The sequence below is a fragment of the Pieris brassicae genome, chromosome Z (assembly GCF_905147105.1).
Source record: "Pieris brassicae chromosome Z, ilPieBrab1.1, whole genome shotgun sequence".
Classification (NCBI taxonomy): Eukaryota; Metazoa; Arthropoda; class Insecta; order Lepidoptera; family Pieridae; genus Pieris; species Pieris brassicae.
Genome location: NC_059680.1, coordinates 3,472,495 through 3,496,156, shown reverse-complemented (window position 1 = coordinate 3,496,156; position 23,662 = coordinate 3,472,495). Strand labels below are relative to the sequence as shown.

Here is a 23,662-nt window from a genome sequence, read left to right as displayed (position 1 = left end):
TCACATTTTGAATTTTTATTTACTATACGATTAAGTGTAAGAGTCCAAATGGAAAGACAAATATGTCATTGGAATTGAAACTCATGACTTTAGAGTTAATATAAATAACTAATCACCAAAATTTGGTGGTTAAAAGAAGAGTTTATAGTCTTCTTCTCGTCCATTCTAAGCTTGATTGGAGAACTGGCTGTAACTGTAAAGAAGGTTTTCTTTAACTTTCGTAACTGTTCAAAAATTACTTACGCGATAAAATTATATTTGGCTTTCAACAGACAACCTTTATTTAGTTAAACAATATAATACTTGCCGATTACAATCTGATACGATGATTGACGTATTGCTCCAGTCTCAGGCACTTCATCACGGACAATTTGCTATCAATATCCGATGTCAATGCCGACACAGATAAACCGATAATTAGTCGTTGTGATAATGAACTATTTAGTAGAACCTGATTGACCCTATATTACAAATGAGCGGCTTGTCCCTAGTTTATGGCTGGACTTTTTAAAATATAGCATTATTCCATAGAAGAATGTTGAAAGAATTGTAAAAATTGGTGCAGTATGTTTTTATTTTATCTTTCCTCTTTCTATTAGTATAGAGTAAGATGCAGAAACTAGACTCCGAGTTAAGCGTGGCGTCCGCGCTATTTCTTATTTTTGGATCTTCGGAAATATATTTATATTAGCTTGGATACGCGCGATAATGGTGCTACAGCTAATAAGCTGGGCTCCAGATTTCTGTATCTGTTCCACGATCATTTCGACCCCAGGGATAAGAAACCATTAGGCCTATTCAATCTAATCATAGCTGATTTAATTAGTTTTAGTATATATATTGCGATAACAGTTCGTTCAAATCGCATAAATCACACGAAATACTTAAATAATTCAATAATAGCAACAAACAATTTAATTTCTCCCTGGCAGCCTTTTCAATGTAAAGTTCTCAGAGAGAGAAAGTTTTTTATGAAACTGGGGCAAAAGATTTAAAGGTCACTTAGATGTGGTAATCGCCGTCTATTGTAATTGTAGCCTTACAATATCTTTCAAGGATACTTATTTTTATCCATCTTTTGATCTTTTGAGACTTTTTCCATCTCTTATATTTTTAATAAAAAGATACATAAATTAAAATCATTCGTGTTACGCGTCTCGCAAGATCACCCCGGCTACATAGATTATAATATTATTATGTATTTTAAATATTCATGGGCGAGCACGGGAATGCAAGGATACTATACTTGAAAGCGTGATTTTTAAACGTAAGATGGCGCATTATACAATTTTTGACGTCTCACTATGATTATAATAATTCCAGATGAGCCTCCCAGTCCTGCCCCTGCGCGTAGGCACCCCCCACGTCACAACTCCCACGCTCATGGGACCGATCCACGCAGGCGCGTCCACCGCTGCGAGTTTCCAGCTTGCGACAAGGTTTATACAAAGAGTTCGCATCTGAAGGCCCATAAAAGGACGCATACAGGTAAAAATCTTGGAAACATCATAAACTGAGGGGTTTGATGACTTCAACGTCACAGGATAACTGATTTATATGTCCCTTCTATTTTTATAATTGGCGATAACTTTTGTGTCGCGTTTTGTAAGCGATGACAACCAAAAACAATATATTCCCACTCTTTACTGGAGTATACTCTAGTAAAATAATTTACTAGTGGTTGGACATACGTATTATTTATAATTTAAAGGTTTACTAAACAAATACCTTATTAGTCAGCGCCTATAGATTTTCATCTTTGTAAATTAATTCTATTTAAATTATTTTGTTCTAATTAGTTATTTTTTTCTTCTTTATTTCGTGTTGATTTTTTGGATATAAATTCTTGTTGATTGTAGAGTTTCCTGTAAAGTAGAGGTTGTATTTTTTGTTATTAAATAAATAGAGATAGACGTAAAGATTGAGCACGTGTATTAACAGCATTAAAAATTCCAGGCGAGAAGCCGTACAAGTGCTCCTGGGAAGGTTGCGAATGGCGGTTCGCACGCTCAGACGAACTGACCAGGCATTACCGTAAGCACACGGGCGCGAAACCTTTCCGCTGTCACCAGTGCGAGCGATGCTTCTCTCGCTCGGACCATTTAGCGCTGCACGCCAAGCGACACGCGTAGCCCGAGGCGAAGAAATCCACTCCCAAAAAGCGAACCAGCAGAAGCAAGCGGCATCCGAAACTGGTATCACTCCTGACGGCTGGGTTTGCAAAATAAATTATTGGGTTGGATGGTACAAATCGCAAGCCAAAGAAACGTCGCTACATCGTAGTTGAGTCAGCTTTACTTTAAGGTTTTATTAAAGTTTAATCTCTTCCGGCCTTCTGTTTTGGTTTGTTTGATTGTATGTAGCTTGATAAGTTTGTCAAAAGGCTCTTTAACGATGGACGATGTGTTCTTTTATAAGATATCACTGACAAAGGAATACATTAATTTGTCTCTAACATTAAATGAAATGTACACGAAATTTTTATCATTCGATCTGCATGTTAGTTAGCTTAGTAAGTCCTTTGATAGGTCTTGATAGATTATTGCTTCCAAAAACATCAAAATATTAATTCGTTTTTTTTATTGAATTCGGGGATGCGATTTGACTTAATATTTAGTTTATATAATGAATGTTAAAGAGCCGAATTGATAATTGTGCCATCATTAGAAAAACGCGTGGACACATAAAATATAATACTGCATTTGAGATATTTTTTTCTAACAAATTTCTCTAGTTTAAATTGAATGTTTAGATGTAGACGTTATTAGATGGCTCTGTTATAAGTGACGTGCTTCCACGCGTTTTTTGCATTTCGATACGTGACATTATTTATTGGATCGGGATGTTGGGCAAATGATCCCACCGATGCCGGCGCCCTGCACAACATTAATCTTAAGTTAGCAAGTGCGTCACGTTACCTGATTATCTTAATAACCCCAAGTGTAGGTCATTCGATAAATATTCAGCTTAATTCAACTTAAATATCTCATAGCTCAGTCACGTTTCTATATCTCTGCAATGAGACTTCACACGCCTGTGCAGTTGACGTTTTTCACAAGCACCGTTCCTGGACTTAACAGGTTCTCTTCAGTGGCGCATCAGCTGAACATCTAACACTTGGGGTACGATTCCTGATAGGAAATGTTATGCGTATTTAAGTTTATTTAGTTGTAAGATAATAATATATTGCATATTAAAGTTTCTCATTCCGTTTTGTATTCTTTAGTATTAAATAGTTGATTAACAGCATATTACTTTTTGACAGTTGTAACAATATTTGGCATTTTTTTTCTAAACAAGCCTGTAAGGGTGTTGATAGTGTAATGATTATATACATATTTATAGGACATTCATAAGAATTAATATTGATTATATGATAAAATGTAATCAGACTGTTTCGAATATATATTCATTGCTGTCGATAACAAAACTCAGGTAAACCTATGTTAAAGAGATTTTAGTTTATTTGTGTATGCACAAAAGAGCTAGTACTCTGTCTAATATATGATGAGTATTGAATCTTCTTCTTCTTTTGTCGCCTCTTTATAACTGCTGGCTGTCCTTATTCGTGTCCGTGAAATTTAATTAATTGATTAACATATTATATTCATAATATTCATAAATAATTCAAGTTTCCTACGTGCATCATATGCAGTATATAATAGTTTAAATCGACTAAAAATAGAAACGACTGGCTCGTAACTGCCGTATATAGCGTCTAAGTATTTCTACCGTTGGGTGAACGTATAATTATTTCAAAGTACTGAGTGTTTAATAAGGCTATAAATCTGGGGCCAACGATATTATTACTCTCATTGTATGTCGGAATTTAATTGGAAATCCAAAAAAAGTTTCAATCCAGCGAAATATTTATTAAAGCTTTCAATAATGAGGCACCACAACCTACGGGTTAGTACAATTAGGTGTACATTTTGTGACGTAATAAATTTGACACCAGATTTTTCGACCAAATTAAGACTTCTTTTTAAACTCATACTGATCATAATCCATTAGGATCGTCTCAATAAACGGATGATACGTCCAAAACTTGCTTATGTAATTTTTGTAAACAAAATATCTCGTTTATTCCGTCTAAATATATTAATGGGTGTAATTAGATCAAGAATCTACTGCTATTATGGTTCGAAATTAAAATTCATAAAAAAACTAACTTGCTGAAAACAACAAAAAAATTTACTTCCGGTTGGAAATTCCGAACAAAAATTGAGTTTCGTAAAAACTTTATTTACACCCGGTAAACAGGTATCCCAGTATTTTATATCTAAATTTTTCTGGTGTAATTTTCTATAGTGTCCGGAATTAATTTACCACAACCAACAAAATTATAGACAAAATTTAAATTATCATTAAACTAACGTACATCGTTCACACAACGTAAACTTATACATATATACTCTTAAATACTTCGCTTTAAATTAATTAATATTAAAATTTTGGAAATTTTTAAATAAAGAAAAAGTATTATTTCTTTTTGAGACTAACGTTTTAGTGGTTAATCTGTCTGCTCGCCCTGTGACGTCAACTGCGCTAGACCTTTGCTAAAGATTGCCAAAATTTATAAATAATGCACGATAGCTTGATCGTGACGTCATAGTTGGCGGTGGGCGTTAACAAAACTTTCTTTTACTAAGAAAATATATCGAACGAAATTTTTTAAGTACCTATAAGCGATCTATAAAATGTGATTCATAGTTAGTTATAATGAATGTGGGAAATTGGTGTTTGGGTATGTGTAATATGCTTATACTGTCTTAGGTATGATTAGGCTATTTATTTATGTATGGCTGGATCGCGTAGCACGAGTAGAAAAATATATAATACTATATCTAAAATTTAATATTGACGTTGTGGTATATAAAATTTTTGGTAATGATATAACGCGGCTGTGTGTTTTTGAATCAACTTTAGATAGGTTTAAAGTATGGACCTACTGAAGGTTGGAAGCGAGAGATTTTTCGTATCTTTTCTATGTAGGCTTCGTCACAATTGATATTTAAAAAGTATTTTTATTATGTAATATAAGCTTTACTTTTTATAATTTTCTGATATTTGTATATGTTTAGTATAGATTACCAGTTCAAATACAAATTTACTTTACCAATTATTTAACCCACGATAAATAGGAAAAATTGGAAAGTTAAAATGGAGACACCATTCCTAAACGATGGATACAGCAAGGTTCCGATGTTTTTTTATATTTATAAAATTAATTCGTATCTTCGGTAATTTATCATTTCTACATAACATTCCAATGCTTCTTCGGTGGGTTGATACATATCATTGTTATGTAAACTAAAACGCTGATCGACATAACTATTTACATTGTGTTTATGTACGTAGAATATACTTACTGTGCTAACCTCGCCTTAATAGCGAGGTCCTAATTCCTCAATGTCTTAAGATAATTGTTTCAATACCCGCTGTATATTTTTGCGACTTAATTCGAGTACGCGTTTTGTCGTTATGTCAAACTATCGCACTGCGTGACCACTCGGTCGAGAATGTACAGTGAGGAATGCATTTCGTTATTGTTGAAGTTTGTTAGAAGGGACGCTTGTTAGTACCTGTGACTTGTAGCTAATGTGTTCTAGCATTCGTAATGCATAATAATTAAAATATTATAATGGTGCGCTTTTTTTGCAATATTAGCTTGTTTTAGTGTTGTTTAAATATATTTATAGAATGGAGACGACACAATGGTTAGGATTATTACACCATAACGTCAAACCATTACTAATTTCTAAGACAATTTCGGTAGAACAATTTAGTGTGTTGATTCCTGACAGTAATGAAAATTTACATTTTTGTTGATCAATAAATGACAAGTATTTTTCGTCCGTTGGGTGTGTCTCCATTATTGTTAAGTATGTTGCAATTTATTAAATGTCGATTTTTGTTTTACAGTTACACAACCAAATTTTATACTTAACTGTAGTTTAATACATTTAATCTCATTAAATTTTATATAATCATATGTAAATGTAAAATTGTTGTACCTAGTTAAGAGAACAATGGTATATTGTAATTTCCTCGAAACTTTAAAACCATAGACACTTGTGGTCAGCGATATTTCTTGAAAATAATAATTAGTCGAACGTCTAACAAACAATCAAAGTTTAACAGAATAGTAATAATGCATGTCTGACGTGTTTGTGGACCTTTCTACTTAATACGAATGCAAGACGATGCGGATTTTTCGATTAGCATTTTAGCTAATTAGGCTAGCCAATTAGCTAAAATGCTAAAAGCAATGTCTTGGTACTACTTTGTCTAATATAAGAGTTTAAGAGATGTTTTATTCATACTGTCTTCATGTAATGTTCTCTGTTAATTTTCCAACTCAATTAAATAAATGGTTGTGGCCAACCAGGAGTATTGTTTGGAGAAAACGTACAAGGAGATGTTCTTAGGCGAAATTTTAATTATTCATATAGATACACTGAATTTGTAGCGGGCGGGGATGTATAAGTACGGCCACGATATGAGTTGTTTAGGACGACACCTGAGTATCTTGATACTACTAGCTCAATAGGCGTACTATTTCTTCTGAATTAGTTTTACAACCTGCGTCATTTACGTGGTATATGAACGTGAAAATTTTAATTTCGCTTCAGAATATCGACTTTCTGCAACTCTTTACTATGTTGGTTACATCACATGTCCTAGTACTATTTGAAATCGAATGAAATAATAGGGACTAATGAAGACGTTACACCTAACAGGCAAGTTTGGCAATGTATTAAACGCCAATATCTGCGTAAAAGATTTGTACGAAACCTATTATAGGCTCTGCAATAGTTTGATAAATTCACGGTTCAGCTTTTCTTTAATCAATGATTTACTATGGAACTATTATATTCTTATAGAACTGTTAATGACGTGATTATCGTGTCGATAAAAACGCTCATTCGATAGCAACTAATACTAGGCCCATTGTATCTTTTGTGTGTAACTTGTAAATAACATATTTAACGATGGTATATATTGGTATGTAAATTCGTATGTTCTAAGTTATTTGTTCGTATTATATACTAAAGGTAAGTATATAGCGTATTTGTAAGACCGCCACTGCGCGGGTAAGTAGTTACTGTACCTATTTTATATTCATAAATTTTTCTTATATGTGGTTCAACTGTTTTTTATTTCTCCGTAAATCACAAATACAATTCTAAAATTCTCAACTGTTGAGTTAAATAAAAATTAAGGTTCATGCAAACTTAAATCAAAATTTCTATGGGCATAATATAAGATTAATGTTATTATAACCACAAAGAATTTTTAAAACTACCTGGTTCTGGCCATACCGGAAAACTACTTATAAAAAGAAAATACGTATGTAATTTGTTTCAACACGATTGTTACACCGAACTGCCAGCAAGCTGTTAGGTAGCAATTTTGAGGATCTTTATCCAAGTTCAATTCTACAGTTTCACAAAGTTAATAATAAAAATGTATTAGTTTTTAAGAGTCGTAAGGCAGCGTGAAATGACTTCCGTTTGTCAAAAATGTATTTAATGTTAGCCTATAAGAATTTTCAAATATTTAACTGAACCGGCAAACATCTTGAACAAATGTCCTTGCATGCGCAGAAGCGATTTTTAGGTATCACTGGGAGGGGGGCGGCAGGGGAGTGACGTGTCGATCGCGTGATTGGTGAATCAGTTGATGTTTGTTTTCCGCGCTGTGTACGATGCGCAAACTTTTCACCACTCCCTTGTTTAATGCCCAAGAAGTTTGCCGGTATCTGTATTTTACCTTAATTTTGGTGATTTGATGACGAGGTTAGGATTATCTGTTAATTTAGTATCTCATTGTAGTTTATACTTTAAAGCAATAACTCAATAGAATGATTCCTATTTCTCTCAATTGAATTGCAATGATGAAATCGACCATGAGGTATATGACCATAACATGAAACACGCAAACAAACTTATTCCAACCGCTAACTATATATACAACTTGTGGAGCTTAGTCACTGGGTCTTTGAGGTTAGTCAGTGGTTAGACTCAAGGATATTCCCGTTCGTTCATACGACATACTATTATATGTCATACTGGATGACCCGGTGAACGTCTTATCACCTACATATACTTCTGTAAAATGCTAAGCCTTACCACAATTTTTTTACCTATATAAACATACATCTAAAGCTTTCTGATACATCGTAAATATACCTGTAGTTCAGCCGTAAGTTCTGTTTTGATGAATGAAAAGCATTTTTTTAAATGAAGTAAAGTAATATTAAACTGTATATGTACACATTTATTAAAGTCTTAGCAAAAAAAAAAAACAAATGGCTATCTTTGGCTTTTATATAGGCCTTTAATCTGTTTGGCCACGAATCTATAAGTTTACGCTCTGTTTCCAAGGCAAATTTCGCTTCCTAATCGGGTTTCGACTAATTCTGGTTTTAACAGCATTAACAGCCTTTGTAGTTCTGACAACACGCGGCCGCCCGGATACGTTCTGGTCTTCGACAGACGAAGTGTTGTTGTATCGGTTTATAGTACGATATACGGACCATAGGGCTGATTCAAATATTTTATTTCCCTAGCCACTTATTACACATTACACAAGGCAATCACTGCAATCCTATTTTCCTTAACACCCCATTCCATAATGTAATTTGATAATGAACACGAAAGAATGTGATATGGCACCGAATCAAAAGAAAATTTTAAAATAATGTACGTGTTCCAAATTCAAAATAATTAAAAAGTTGAAAAAAGGAAAAGTTTTTATGTAACTAGACTAGTTATAAAGTTGGATTACCGGCTCGCGAACACGCGGCTTTTATTTATTTTCTGTACTCTACAACCAACTAACACATTTTCTAGCATATTTGTTTAAATAAATACTATTTACTATCAATGCAGATTTATGGGATTGGAGCTCATACGAATATGCTATGAAATCTACAAACTTCTGAACGAACCTAAAAATGTTCTTGTGTGAATTTAGACTAACTGCAACATTTTGACCTGGCCATGCAATTAAGACAGCGTTTCTAGCTTCTTTCAAGCCATCAATGTTAAGTTTGAAGGGGATTTTTACCATATATTACACACGTTTATTACCGTTTAAACCTTCCCTAAACTTACACCAATATTTCAAAATTCGCCAAATCGGTACAGCCATTCACGAGATTAGCGTTTTGGCGCGACGACATGAATTCCTTTTTATATGTATTTAGAATATAGCATGTCGGAGAAAGAGTTGTACTTTTCTTTGTCTACATCAACCTCTAAGTTATATGGAATCTCTTAATAATTCCTTAATTTTATTTGTATAAATATATAAAATTATCAGAATCTGTGAAATCATGAAATGCGCCATCTGCACAGCGTTACCTATCTTGACACATATCACTGTAGTCTGTTTTTAGTTATTGTACAAACCAATGGTCGTCAATTAGTTTCATTATAAAGAGTTACAAAGAGTTACAGAGTAAGGGGCAGGGGCGCCAGCATCCCTTACCTCTATTAGTCAATGTTACTAAAATGCAACCCCATCTTTTTATGATTCATCCAACCCCAGGATTGGACGTAAGCCCTGTCGAGGAAGTGTTACTCCGACCAAAAGGTCGCGGCTCCAGTCGAGAAGTTGTACATTTGGTCGAAACCACTTCGTCAGAGCGCCGTCATCGTACTGTTTATATCCAGATTGTAGGTCAGTACAGCTCCATGACATTCCATGCTCACGACTTAATCAGGTATCCCGAGAGGATCATCAATTTAAAAATAAAGCTTGCACGAACACCATTTATTAAAGACATCAATTACATAGAATCTTATACATTCTATTACATTTATGTAAAACACGAATTAATGAAATAAAACGATGCGTAAGCTACTACTTATTGAGACTTCAAGGCGTATATAAACAGTCATACTGCATACATAATTAACCATACAATGTTTCAAAATGGTTACATTTTTGCGAACTAGGAAAAGTTAAGCACTGTAACGTCCAACGTTTCTGTATGAAATTTAGATTTAGTTCTTTCAATATCCGTTGTGTAGTTGGGTACGCTTTGGATCGCAATACAAAACATTACAAGTCGCGACTGTAATAGCTGTCGCTACGGAGGGGTAGTTACAGTTTTCGTTCTAGGCCCTTGATTTAAGGAGTGGCAACAAAAGTACAATATAAAATCTATTAGTATAAAACAACGATTTTCTGAAAATTTTGTCATCAATGCGCTTAAAACAATTTATAATTCTGTTTCAATATAAACAATTTGAATTCACTTGTAAACGTTTGACTCAAGCAATTTTAATTGATTTGAGAAAAACGTGACAAAACATAGGAACGAGGCATTTGGCAAGTTCGTTTACTTACACTGCGTGTGATACAAATACAGTTCCTTTCAGATTTTATCCTTCATAATAAAAATTGTACTTTACAATTGTGGAACATACCAGTGCGATACAATTAGCCTTTTGTTATATAATGCTTTGAGCTTGAAAATGTCCTTGGAACCCCGAATTATCATGAGTTTACAGGAGTAGTCATCTACAGATTAATAATGTTATGATAATGAGTGAGATTTCACGTTCAATACTATATATAATTTTATATAGAATCCTTAAGTTGCTTAGATGTAACCACATCGAAACATTAAAGTTTGTAACATAAAAACAATCTACTTGTATCATAATATCCATAGTTGATTACTACACAATAAGTACGTAAAATTTAAGTTTTCATATATAAAATACTGTTTCAATCGTAATTCTGCAAAGATTTGTTTTTACGGGTTTCAGTATATGAATGCAGTTCAATAAATTGAAGAAAAAGATAGAAGAAGATAATTAGATACGATATTAAGGATGATAGTAGGATGTTTAATTATTGTTAAAATAATAAAAAAGCCAGAGGCCTTGCATGTGCGTTACCGGCCTTTTAGGAATTAGAAATTAAATACCAAGTAACATATATGAAACGGGCGTAAAAAGTCTGAATACTGGAAATGTTTAACTTCTGAAGAGATTAATTAACTTGAATAAAATCTAGCAATTTTATGGCAACCATTACGTGAGACTGCGATTCAAAAAACTTTTAAAATTGAAGGTCGAAAATCTTTTCGTGCCATTTTGCAGATGATATTCTAAGTAGATGGAAACAGTATTCCATATTCAATATAACTCAAACAATAACTTATGCTAAAAAATACATACGCGAATTCCCATTAGCTTGCTAGCTAGTGTACAAAATTCGTATATCGAATTGAAGAGCAATTCTAATTATAAGAGAAGCACACCTCGTCTAATTTCATATACGATAAATATTCGCTAATTCTTATTAGCCAAGAACACTATAAAACATCCAAAATTTAAAGTTCAGACTATCAATACCAATCTATATATATTAAGCATAGAGTCAATTAATTGGTCATAAAGTCCCTAATATACAAATATATGCACATAAATCTTAACATTGAGTATCTACGAGAAGTAGGCCAAATGAATACTTTTCGATAAATAGTAGATATGTCGCAGCCAACTAAGCTTAATAAGCCGTTCAATTAACAGCTTAGCCTTTTAACTAAACAGTGCCGTTTATCTAGCGGCCTTTGTAAACTGGCTGGAAAATGCTTAGTACGATGGAGTGACCATGTGGCAGAAATAAAAAGTCACATTATTATTGTCACTACACACTACCATTGTAATTGTTGTTTTTCATTAAACTTTGGAAAGTACTATCAAGTTGTGGTTTGCCAATTATTGACAGTTTGAGGAGTATCGTTTTGCGAGTGGAATAAAGTGGAACTAAATTTAAATTGACAGTCAACAGGCTACGTACAAAACGTCATCGACCCATTTCATTTGCCTAGGTGACTGATCAACTAGCTGAATATCCTTCAGGCCGCTAGTTAAACGGCGCTGTTTAGTTAAGAGGCTAGGCTGTTAATTGAACGGCTTATTAAGTTCAGTTAGCTGCGATAGATATATTCGGACGTCAAATCGTACGTTACGTTATTACCGCAAATTAAGTCTTAAAGAAACCTTATATATTGAGTAATTAATATCGAATGTTTTTGTAAATATTCGCTTGTTACATTTAGACACAAATACATACTATATTAGATCGCTGACAAGTAAAAGAGCTTACAAGTAGTAGTTTCAAATATTGTTATACTTAAAACCAAACATTGGAATTTATATTTGTCTTGAGCAAATTAAAGTTTTCGAGGCTTTAATATAGTACATATTAAAGTGGGTTTTATAGATACTTGATACAATCAACACCGCAGACAATAATTAGGCAAAATTACTGGTCTTTGGCTACTAATTAAGCTAATACAAATGGCAAAAAAAAATTGTTACGAGCGGTCAAGAAATCCTATAATTTACATATTGCCATAGGCGCCATAATATATTACAATCATTATACAGTTTTTCTGTGTACATTAAAGCCCGGTATTCTTAACTCCCAATAGCGATAACGATGCCGTAACCGTATCGAACATCTACAACTAGATGGCGCTACTTTGGGATCGCGTGATATATAGGTATACTGAAACTAGACGTCAAGATTGCTGTAACTACTGAAAGATAGAGTACCGGAGCAGATGTTGCATGTTTATGCGGGTAGGTTTCGCAGTTTTAGCAGTAATAAACCTAAATCGGCGCCTGTGATTTTTACAACCGTGGCCATTTTATATCCTGCATTCTGTCAGCATATAACGCTTTATCAATTAAGCTAAAATAGACTGCTTGAAAATTGTCTTTTGTTAGCATATATCGTAAAATAAGCCTAAAAAATTAAAATTAATAACTCATCTCTCTATTTCAAGCTGAAACATTCTTAAATATATGTATAACAATAAAAAAAATAATCGCAATATCAACAAGTGTATCGGTCCATCTGAATCCAGCCATCAGATGATATATAAAATGATTATGGGGCTTATGGTAATATATTTAGACACAAATCTACAGTAACATTTCTAACCTAACATCAGATAGTTTAAATACTTACACTAATACTGTTATAAACATATCTAGTGTTGGCACTAGTATAAATAAGCATTTTGTAAAAAACATCGAAAAATACTAGGGTGAAAGTGGATAAATGCATACGGGACGATTACACGAAAATATAATAGTATTATAATTATACCTAACATTTGAATAATAAAACAGTAATAAATAGACTTAAGATACATTTACGTATAACGTATAAATTTATGATAGGATTCAATTGAGGGCGTTTTAAAATTAATTAGATCATCGTTTCTCTACCATTATTATGTCGCGACCTACGAAAAAGTTAATTAAAACAGTCTTGCGATCCCAACTAATTCATTTCTTGAATAAGCGAAACTTTTGTACCTATGTATAGTTTGTATTTACGTATATTATTTTTCAACAGACTGCGGCCCCCTTTCCGAACAAACTCGACTCGCTTGAGAAACGATGAATTAGATTGCAAAACTTATACAATTAACAGAATTATTCGAACTTCACAATTAAAATTGTATTAATAAATGAATTAAGTTTCTATATGAAGAAGTTTAGAATAAAATATTTATTAAAACTACGCTGAGATTACTCGTTTTGTTACAACTTTGTTATTAATTTACCTTAAGTAGTTTTACTAACTCATAGATATATCAGAAGCTGCGACATGAGCATTGAATAAATCTCATGTGACAGCTGAAACGCGAACAAGATGACAACTTCATAAGTTATTCCTTGACTAAAAACACATATTCAAAGTTTGATTTTAAGAACAAGAAAAAAACATGGAAACCGTATAAGAGACACCGAGCATTTGAGTTACCTAATTGTACTCTTTTGGTCATTTTCTCAATTAAAATATCAAATGTATCGATCGTATGGATTGGTTCAAGTCTGTTATAGAGATAACTTTATTTAGTCCTTTATTTAGTTATAACTATCTGAAATTTGTTGTATTTGCGAAAATGTTATCTTCAATTATTAAGTATTCTTTGTATACTAAGATATCTTAGTTATTTGATGATGAATATTTCCGTTAAAGTTTCAATAGAAATAAATAAACAAAAATCTTCGGTTAGTTTATATAATTGTTGATGTTATTGAAATAAATAAAATCTAAAACTGACGTTACAGCTTAGTTTATCTAATTCGGTGTATTGCTAAAATTAGAAGCAATAGACCGAACGAATAATAAAAATAATATTTACATGAACTAAGGTTCAGAAACGAGACTTCCGTAGGGCAAACAATCATTGGATTTGACGTATGGAAGTTGTAGTTCGCGCTACATCTCATTCATGAATCTCATTTCAAATCGCTAATCTTTAAATAATAAAAAATCACTAAGTTTGCCGAGGAGATAGAGGACAAATGAAAATCGATTTAAATGATACTCAATTTCACTCAAAACCAAATACAGTTTAAATTTAGAAAATCTTTTAGTAAACTATATTTGGATATAAATGCTAAAAAATAAAACAATAAATAAACCACGGACATTTAAAGATAATTAATTATAAAATAATAACTATAATAAAAAATAAATAATTCAATGAAAACAAAACTCTTTGTTTGTTCGATTACCCTATTTCATATTAATCTAAGTCAACATCTTAAATAATGTCTCGTGAACGAAATAATAATTACTTATTTATGTAAACTAAAACGGGACATAATTATAAAGTAGTGGTTTCCATCTTTAGTTCTTGTTCTCAGGTTTAGTTACAAAAACCAATCAGAAACAGATAAATAATTGACAAAATGAACAGTTCGGATTTAAAGTTGACACTGAATCTTATGCCAAGTCTCCTTAACTGTCTGATGATACCGCTTGACTTGGGAATAATGTGAGAGATAAGATAAGTTAATTGGGTTTAAAATAATTGAACCATTATAGCAACTAATGCTTGAAACAAGAGAAATTTTCAAATATCTAAAATCATACAATTTTAAGATCGAAAACGACCACGAACATTACTATATAGGTAATGCGCTTAGTTTAATAAATATGACATTAAATGGATTATAATGGGTCTTATAGACATGATAATAACGTCTTCTAATTATATCTAGAACATTTATATAGAGATTATAATTATTAAGAAATAGTAGTTGAGAGTTTCAACACTACGTCGTATTCTTTGTTCATATAACGTTCAAAAGCGGAATATTGAAATGTGCTATAAATACAATTATGTTGCCGTGCATTGAATGACTTACGCCAAACTATAAAAAATTCGTCACCTCAATCGCCATACCAGATACACCCTATCCTATAAATCTGTAAATACCTCATAATAACACCTGAAGATTAAAATCCCTTTATTCAATTGACAATACCTATGGCCTCATTTTAACTATAGCGTTTTATCCCGCGTTGAATGCAATCCCGATTTTTGTTCATGTAAAGATTTTCCTAAAATACGTATTATCGTCATAATTAGTCCGTCAAGTCGGAAATTCTATTTCCTACAGACAGGTTTTGGTATAGTACCAATGCACTCAACTGCGTATACTTAAATAAATAAATTCGTTCATTGTTTATAATGAACTTACAATGCTTTTCACTTTGTGAAGTTCAAGGTCGTTACATTCAGTCTTGTTATAACCAGCGTCTAAAGTTTCAAGCTAAGAAAAGAGTTGGTACTCAAATCTTAGGCAGGCATCCTCACATTGATTTTAATATTCTTTACGTAATAATCGATTGAGCTTAAAAGAAATATAGTATCGACAAAATATAGATTTATATCCCGTTAATATTACATTCCTTCACTTACTTAGCTGTAATTTAGACTGCGTTCATGGGATTTTCTATGATATTGACAGATGAATAGTTAGGTTTTTGTTGTTTCCTCTTAAAGAAATCAGCAAGACTTGATGCTCGTTTTGGGACCCTTGAACGCAATTCCTCTATATCAAGACTGCACCAGGCATCGTCCTTCACGGTCTTAATTTCTGTAAGAGATGTATTGGCTGGTTGCTCTCCAAAATACCCTGCTGCACCAAGATCAGTAGAATAGGCTTTTGATTGTAGGATACTTATAAAAGTAGGTAATCCAGGGTTATCAGTAAGTGAAAGAGGCCGCTCAATGTGTCTGGTAACCCTTGCACGAACGGCACTTGCGAGGCTGTCGCATGATTTGTTTCCATTTGAGTGCTTTGGGCTTTTCGCGTCACTTTTTTCTTCTGAAATTCGGAATAAATGACATTATTATTGGTTGAACCACTACTCAACTCTTATTGCCACGAGCAACTATATACGTAACTTTGAGTAACAAATGCCTACAGTGATTTTATTTCAGCCAATTTGATAACATCATCCGCAAATTGTAAAAAAAATAAAAGTTGTAGGATTATAAATGAATATAAGTCTCTATAATTAAAATGATATCTATAATTAAAAGGATTATTTTCATTATCTTTACAAGACAATAAAAATGAATCTTTTTTATAAAACACTTTTTTAAATGCGAATTTATTACATTATTTACAATCCGAGGCTTTGAGTCCTTTACGGCAGTCGTGAGATTGCTACACGTCGACTTATATCAATTTGGTAAATTGATATATTATGTAAAATAATGATTTGTGCGCTGAAAAGGCGCTGACAGAGGTGAGATGGCTACTCTTAAGTAAAATATACATGTGCTAGTGTGTGTGTGTCATAGTGAGGCTCTTACAAAATACAAATTAAAATTGTGGGTGTTGTATACAATCACCGTTCTGTTCTTACAAATACAATTAGCTATCGGACACATCTAGTAAACATTGTAGGTTTTATAAGCCCTGGTACCTTTGGGTATTGAAGATCTCGGTGTAGGTCCATCCTCATCAGTGTGTCCTTCGGAAAGTGTCTCCAAAGGGCGATGCTCAGATTTGTCATGGTTTCTACCACCACCAGAACCGGAGGTCGACGGGGTTGGGTTCTGCAGCATCAATATTATAGATAATGAATAAATAAATCAAGAATGATAATTTCATAGATAATATTCATAGGATGAGAAGCTGACTATAGTCGTGGAAAGGTTCTCATAAAAATCACTTTTCATATTATTTATTTTCCAAGCGGCTTATTCGAATTAGATAAAAATATACTTACACTATAAATATCGTTATTATTATTCAGTATGGTTGTTTCCCCGATGCCATCCAGAAAGAATGTCACCATGTTGCCTTTGCCTTTGACGTCAATGGTTCCACGGCATCGGAGCTTATAGCCACGCTTTGACAGGATGTCATACACCTCCTGTGTCACCTATACGCAACAGCCATCGTGTTATACAGTATTGAGGCCTCAATTAACAATTCGCTAACATTGTGGTACCACATTTCATCGCAAAGCATTTAGTATAAGACTCGCATTGATATCAACAGATTCATATCAGTAGCGTTTAAACATTTATTTCGGAAGACATTTTTAATTGAGACTATAAAATCATAAGTTATCAGAGTCGTCCGTTAAATTATCTATCAGTCTAGATTAATCATATTTATAAAGGAAAAAAAACTACATTATTACTGTATGACCTTACACGTCAATTAGCTTAATGGACGACCCTGAGCTTTGAACTTTTTTTTTAATAATAACAATGTGATGCTAGCTTCATCGTTACCTGTATATGACTTCTTTACTAAGGATGGAGAGGCAAGATTGATACATAGACTTTTTCAAAATACATTAACAGAAAGTAATACGCAAACAATTAAATAGAAATGAATCAATCTTGCGTAGCCATGACACTATTGTAGTAAGTTTCACCTGGATATGATCGAGGAGCCCGGTGGAATCCATGCGCGATGCTACATTGACTGCGTTGCCCCAAATATCGTATTGTGGCTTCCTTGCTCCAATCACACCAGCCACCACGGGTCCGATGTTAATCCCTGAAACAATCCTCAATACATATCGTTTCTCAAACGGTCGTTGTTATGAAAAGCGAGAGTCATGTTTTTGAATAGCTAACAATGGCAATTTAATTCGCTTGAGTGACTTTCGCAAATAGTACAATCGCAACGCTTACATTCAAAACAAGGATTGAATAGTACGTAATTTAACCTAAAACGTGAACTACAGGTCCAGTCTACGTTTTAATAGGCCTATACTTATTTTAACTACAATTAGACAAGCGCATAGATCATATACATTTGTAAAGTGTACGATATTGTTCCACTACAGTGGAAGTCGAATCATGTATTACTGATTGCGTCTGGTCCCAACAGTAGCGGCTCTTACCTATCCTTATCCTGAAGTTGTTGAATGAATGCTCGTTGACATATTGCAATTGTTCACGAAGACGTAGTGCATAGTCAGCCATCGCCGTTACGTGTCTAAAGCCTAGAAGGTCTCTAGTTGCCACCGTCAGACCTGAATACATTAATAACATAATTTATTACTATAAAAACAATAACGCAAGGTTTATTTATACTTAATATCCGAGGGGTGGGTTAATTTGACTAATATTTATTAACATCAAAATCGTTTAGGTGTTATACTTATTTATAATCTGCCCCTACAGCTCCTACCGCTACCGAAAATACCATTGCTGCAATAGGGTCGCTAGTGAGTATTAACACTCAGTTCTCAGTGGTAGTGGCAGCCCGAGTGATTTACATACTCAGCCTGAATTCCCTACCGACTTGCCTCCGACAGAAACAGGTGTAGATGGCATTATGGTCATATTAACTTAATAATGGAGGAATATTGAAATCTATTGCCCATAAACATAAACAACATCTCCACCATTGTTTTTCGGTGAATAAAACAACTATTGTATAACCCTATATTTATATCCATCCACTAGATTAAAATTAAAATAACATAGGCTAATGTAAATACCATACGTACACCAACTCAATATTATAGAAATCGAATATGTTATTGAAGTTACACGACTGCTATACTATTGTCTCATATGACGTATATATATTTACCTGACGCTGCCATGTACGTGGAACCGGTGCTCTTGATTTTCTCAATATACTTGAACTGCTCTTCAGCCAGGATCTCATCGAAGTCTGCAATTATCTCATTAAGCAGACGTAGGCATTCCACTCCCTCATTATTCCCTTCCAGTTCAACGTAGAATTCCGAAAAGTTCGGGATCGATGCGAACATAACGCACACAGACTCGCATTGTTCGTGATACAACTCCTAAAAATGAAAACCAATTATAATTATAATGAAACCTGTTCTATGACTATATAGTGATAGAACAGGTTATATGAATGATTATTGACGAATTAATTGATACTTTGAGTGGATTACTTAAAAGCTTCAGAAAATCTCAAGCGCATCAGATTAAGGTAGGGTGACTGACATGGTGGTGAATGACATGCTAAAAAGTGTATTTTCACTAATCTGACAATTTACAAGTGACGTAAAGAAAGCGGAGGGCTTCAAAGTTGTAAAAAAACGTCAACTCGACATTTATCGAGCGCGATTGAATTATTTTTTATTTTGAAGAAAATAATTCAAGGATGACGAAAAATATATAATTGACGGAAATCCACAAGCATTTTACTTCAACAACATATACTTTTTTATTTGCATGCTATTTCAAGTACAACGATTAAAATAATTGTAATTTTCAAATTAGGCGAATCCCTCCAGATAATCGTCAAATTATGAGACAGCACGACTAGGATATTAAGATGAACCATATGTATCTTAATCTGACGAGCTTGAGAATTTCAAAATGGCACATTTTAATAATGGCCGCGAGTTTGCGTCACATCCAAATCGTCAGATGAGAGCTTTCTTCAGCTTCACTTAAAATCCCCTTAGAAAAAATGAATCTGATAATCTGGCAACGATATTTAAGTGTGATAGGCGTTCTTAAAAATAGGGTAATACAGTATCTCATTATAAAAGAAATAGAAAACTCGCGCAAGTATAAAAGTAAAATGTGACTTACTAAATTAATAAAAACATACAAGACAGTGAAATAAGATAACTTCCTCAGACTCTCTTTTACATATTGGTTTACTTGTTTAATCATTAATTTCTGTAACTGCCGCAATCGTTTTTAAGAAAACTGTTTGATCGTATTCCCATACACAATTTACACAAAACTACTAGCTTAACGCCTTGAATATACGTCTTGCTTGCCTACAAGTGATTAGTATATGAACTGAAGTACACTTCAAGGTGGATTAAAGCTCATAACCCTCCAGTCTTTCTCGATTATATTACGAATCTTAGATTTTTCGTTTCCGTAGAAATAATCAATCACTTTTATTATTCTCTACAAAACTCATACTAACGTCGAAGTTTTTGTCACTGCACAAGAAATGCTGGGCAACGTGTTCCGGTAAGATATTTGCTAGAAGCTTGCGGTTGTATGCCTCCAAATGCTCCATATCCTCCTTTTCATCTGAAAAACCAAATAGCACAGTGGAATTAAGCCTCACAAATTTGTTGTAGCGTTTTATATATTATATATTTTTTCCGACTATTTATTTATTTGTATTTATTTCCCCGGCTAACCCGTATCGACTAACCCGTCAACTTTTAGCGAAACGTCGGAAAAATTTAAAATGAAAATTATTTAAAATAATTATAAGTTTATATATAGCTTCAATCCGGTAAAAAAGTGTTTTCTTTCAAGATACAAGATTACGTGCGTCTATTGCATCTGCATTCATATTTGACGGCGGGAAAAAACAGTAAAGATTAAAATTATGTACCATTTGCCTGCAATTTCCATATGAAATCCAGTCTGTATGTGCTCTCAGTTTGCTGAGAATGTAGTAACAATGCAATAAGGGCACCCAGAGCTCCAACAATGTTTGTTAAGTCTTGAGTCCAGTCGTCAACACATGTAAATCTGTGAATTTATTTATTTTACTTTTTAATTTATTCATTAAATTGTAGTATTTAAATTTTACAAATATAATTATCAAATCAGAGGTTTCCGTGAAAGGTTCAAAATTACTATCACAATATTTATAAACTAAAATAACCTTTTCGAGTTACGGTTGAGATTTTTTGTATTTCCACTTAACAAGAAGGACCAAATTTGTTAATAAAAACTTACTGAAATTCTGAGTAGTTCAGCTGATAGTAGATATATTTTCGTACGGTAATCCCGATGTATATACCACTGATGATAAGGAGGAGAATTGTCTTCAACGTTGTGATGAGAACCTGATGGGCGGCACATAAGAACATTGCCAAAAGTGTCAGCTGCAGGTAGTGCTGGAAAGGAAATTAATAATTTAGAAGGAAAATAAATCAATTTTTCCAACATTTGAGTCTATAGTATTCTTTAAATTAACGTAAAATTTATACTCTGAAAATCGTACTTTTTTAATTTCGTACGATACTCAAATATCTATAAATGAATGGCTCAATGTGCCTGGGTACAGAAAAAAATTGGTCCCCATTTGGCCAATGATACTGCAACATTACCGAGATACTAACCTCGTTAATACTCTTGGGACATTCGCCTTCATTTGGATCTTTTTCTGATAGCAGATGAATTCCCTGCGAAAAGTAACAATTATGTTCTAATGAATATGATACAATATGATGAAATAGAAGGATATATAGTAGAAGCCATAAGCATACTTATATATTAACTTATATTAATAACTAATACAAAAGAACTCCATATAATCTATAGTTATATTAAATTATTTATAAAAGCCTGCCAACGCGCGGCACACTGACACATTGGCATAAGATTTTTTTTATTGAGACAAGTATATAGGAAAACACAAGAAACACGATGAATGCTCAATCTGGATATTGGTGAATTTTGGCCAAAACGCGTTCTTCTGGAAGGAGTGACAAATGTGATGATAGGATGTCTATTGGCAGATGTATATATGCGGCCTAGTTAACCACAATTATTTTTTATTTTATTTATTCCTCACTAAATTCTATCTTAACCGTTACTACTAATACGATAAAACTACACAATAATATCTCCACCGATAATGCTATATTACTGATGTATAGTATGATGTTATTATATATAATTAATTTACATGCAATATATATAAATGAAATAAAATATATATATATATAGCTTTTGTGCACTCAGGCAGTGTACAAACAAATAGGTCAAACTCGATAGAGATTTTATTTATTATGTTTCGCACGCGTTAATGGCGCTTCGCTAAGCATGTTGGACTGTGCGCACGGTACATCCAAAAGTTGTAAATGCCTCAGGTTCTTGCTCGGAACCCATAGACCTAGTCTCTCCATATTATCCACATAATATGACCCGTAAGTATCCCAATTAAGTACACTGACAAAGCAGTCTTCTGAGGCGTAGCTGGTCACCCACTATACTCAGAACAAACAGGTTCGGTTAGCGAATACAAAGGATACACTCCATATAGTCGTATGTAGAGGTAGAGGCTTGTAGAGGTAAGAATACATAGAAGTTTGTGTGCCTCACACAAACGCATTGTATAAAGTATAAAGTCTGTATTCTTAACGCTCTTGTAACCATCAGTATCACCAAGGTATGAAATAATGATTAAGTGAGTAGAGCATATGGTACCTACCATAATAACCTCAATTTGAATGGTGACGGTTGCAACTAGCATGAAAGACATAAGCTGCGCCAGGTTTCGATTGTTATGAATTCTTTCTGAAAATGTTTGAAAGCTCGGGACCGCATACTGTAAAGAATGAAACCTTGAATTAATTGAGTGAATCTAACTTTTTTGCTACTTAAGAAGTCCTTATTAGGCACAACACCCATATTCTATAAGTTTAAAAAGGGACAGCGATACTGATCCCATGTTTTCTGTATGGAATTTCATCATGGTGGATCAAGTGTGTGGTTTGAAAAAAAAATATTAAAATCCACAAATATATCGAATACACAATTTGTTCAGATAAAGACTGAATCCACGCTTTTTTTGCTTACTTATGGATGGAAAAATTACGACTTATATTTTTAAACCGAAAGGGTTTTCAAATTGACTTCAACTACTAAATTAATGACGCCAAATATGCAATATATAATATTTAATTTATAATTTTAATATATAATATTAATATAGGTTTTAATATTTTTAAAACCACTGACTGTCTATTAATTAATTTGTATAGGTTAGGTTTACAAATATATTCTCTTTACAAATAATTATCTATAATTGTTACTAAAGAATATCTTATTACCTTAAAATCTTTGCATAGTACCATGAATATGATCGCGATGATTACCGTCGCACAGGTCAGTATTGTGATAGTTCCAGCCAATTGTCTGAAAATGATAATATTTCAAGAAATTAATGCCATATCAGACTGTATGATGATCTATTTAGATTTGCAAGCTCTTGTACTAAAATCTCGGAAGCTGATAATAAAAAGGATTAAAAACAATTTTTAGCCAATAACTTTTTAAGTTCTTAATATACTAACCAAAACATAATGAATACCTAGAATTATTTCACAAAGTCTAATAGGTAAAACTAGATACTCAAAACATAGTACGATGGCTGAGTTCATTGCTTCCCCTAAGGGAAATGACTCAAAGTTGCAGATCAAGTCTTGTTCGTTCTAAATAAAATTTTATTGATAGTACAGTATTTTATAATTTTATTTTCATATTTTACTGGATGCAAAGTAGTCATAGTAAAAGGAATTAGGTAAAAGGCCGTAGGGACTTAAAACGTTAAATAAAGTATACTAAAAGCCTTTCCCGTAATAAATACTG

The 23,662-nt window shown here is 33.1% G+C and overlaps 2 protein-coding genes across 2 annotated transcripts in view; one reads left to right on the top strand and one right to left on the bottom strand.

Annotated features, from left to right (window-relative positions):
• The window catches only part of LOC123718461 (Krueppel-like factor luna), a 62,111-nt gene extending 55,868 nt beyond the window's left edge, over window positions 1-6,243 (top strand). Inside the window, exons 3-4 of the mRNA XM_045674970.1 lie at window positions 1,324-1,488; window positions 1,957-6,243. Of these exons, the coding sequence (XP_045530926.1) occupies window positions 1,324-1,488; window positions 1,957-2,132 (341 nt within the window). The 3' untranslated portion in view covers window positions 2,133-6,243. The remainder of the gene's footprint in view (window positions 1-1,323; window positions 1,489-1,956) is intronic.
• A 4,943-nt stretch (window positions 6,244-11,186) lies between these two features.
• LOC123718791 (adenylate cyclase type 6) overlaps window positions 11,187-23,662 on the bottom strand; it is a 129,621-nt gene continuing 117,145 nt past the window's right edge. Inside the window, exons 19-30 of the mRNA XM_045675580.1 lie at window positions 23,125-23,209; window positions 22,503-22,619; window positions 21,409-21,471; window positions 21,023-21,183; window positions 20,673-20,812; window positions 20,250-20,359; window positions 18,918-19,137; window positions 18,220-18,351; window positions 17,746-17,870; window positions 17,086-17,241; window positions 16,780-16,912; window positions 11,187-16,172 (exon numbers count right to left, since the gene is read on the bottom strand). Coding sequence (XP_045531536.1) covers window positions 15,775-16,172; window positions 16,780-16,912; window positions 17,086-17,241; window positions 17,746-17,870; window positions 18,220-18,351; window positions 18,918-19,137; window positions 20,250-20,359; window positions 20,673-20,812; window positions 21,023-21,183; window positions 21,409-21,471; window positions 22,503-22,619; window positions 23,125-23,209 — 1,840 coding nt within the window. The 3' untranslated portion in view covers window positions 11,187-15,774. The remainder of the gene's footprint in view (window positions 16,173-16,779; window positions 16,913-17,085; window positions 17,242-17,745; window positions 17,871-18,219; window positions 18,352-18,917; window positions 19,138-20,249; window positions 20,360-20,672; window positions 20,813-21,022; window positions 21,184-21,408; window positions 21,472-22,502; window positions 22,620-23,124; window positions 23,210-23,662) is intronic.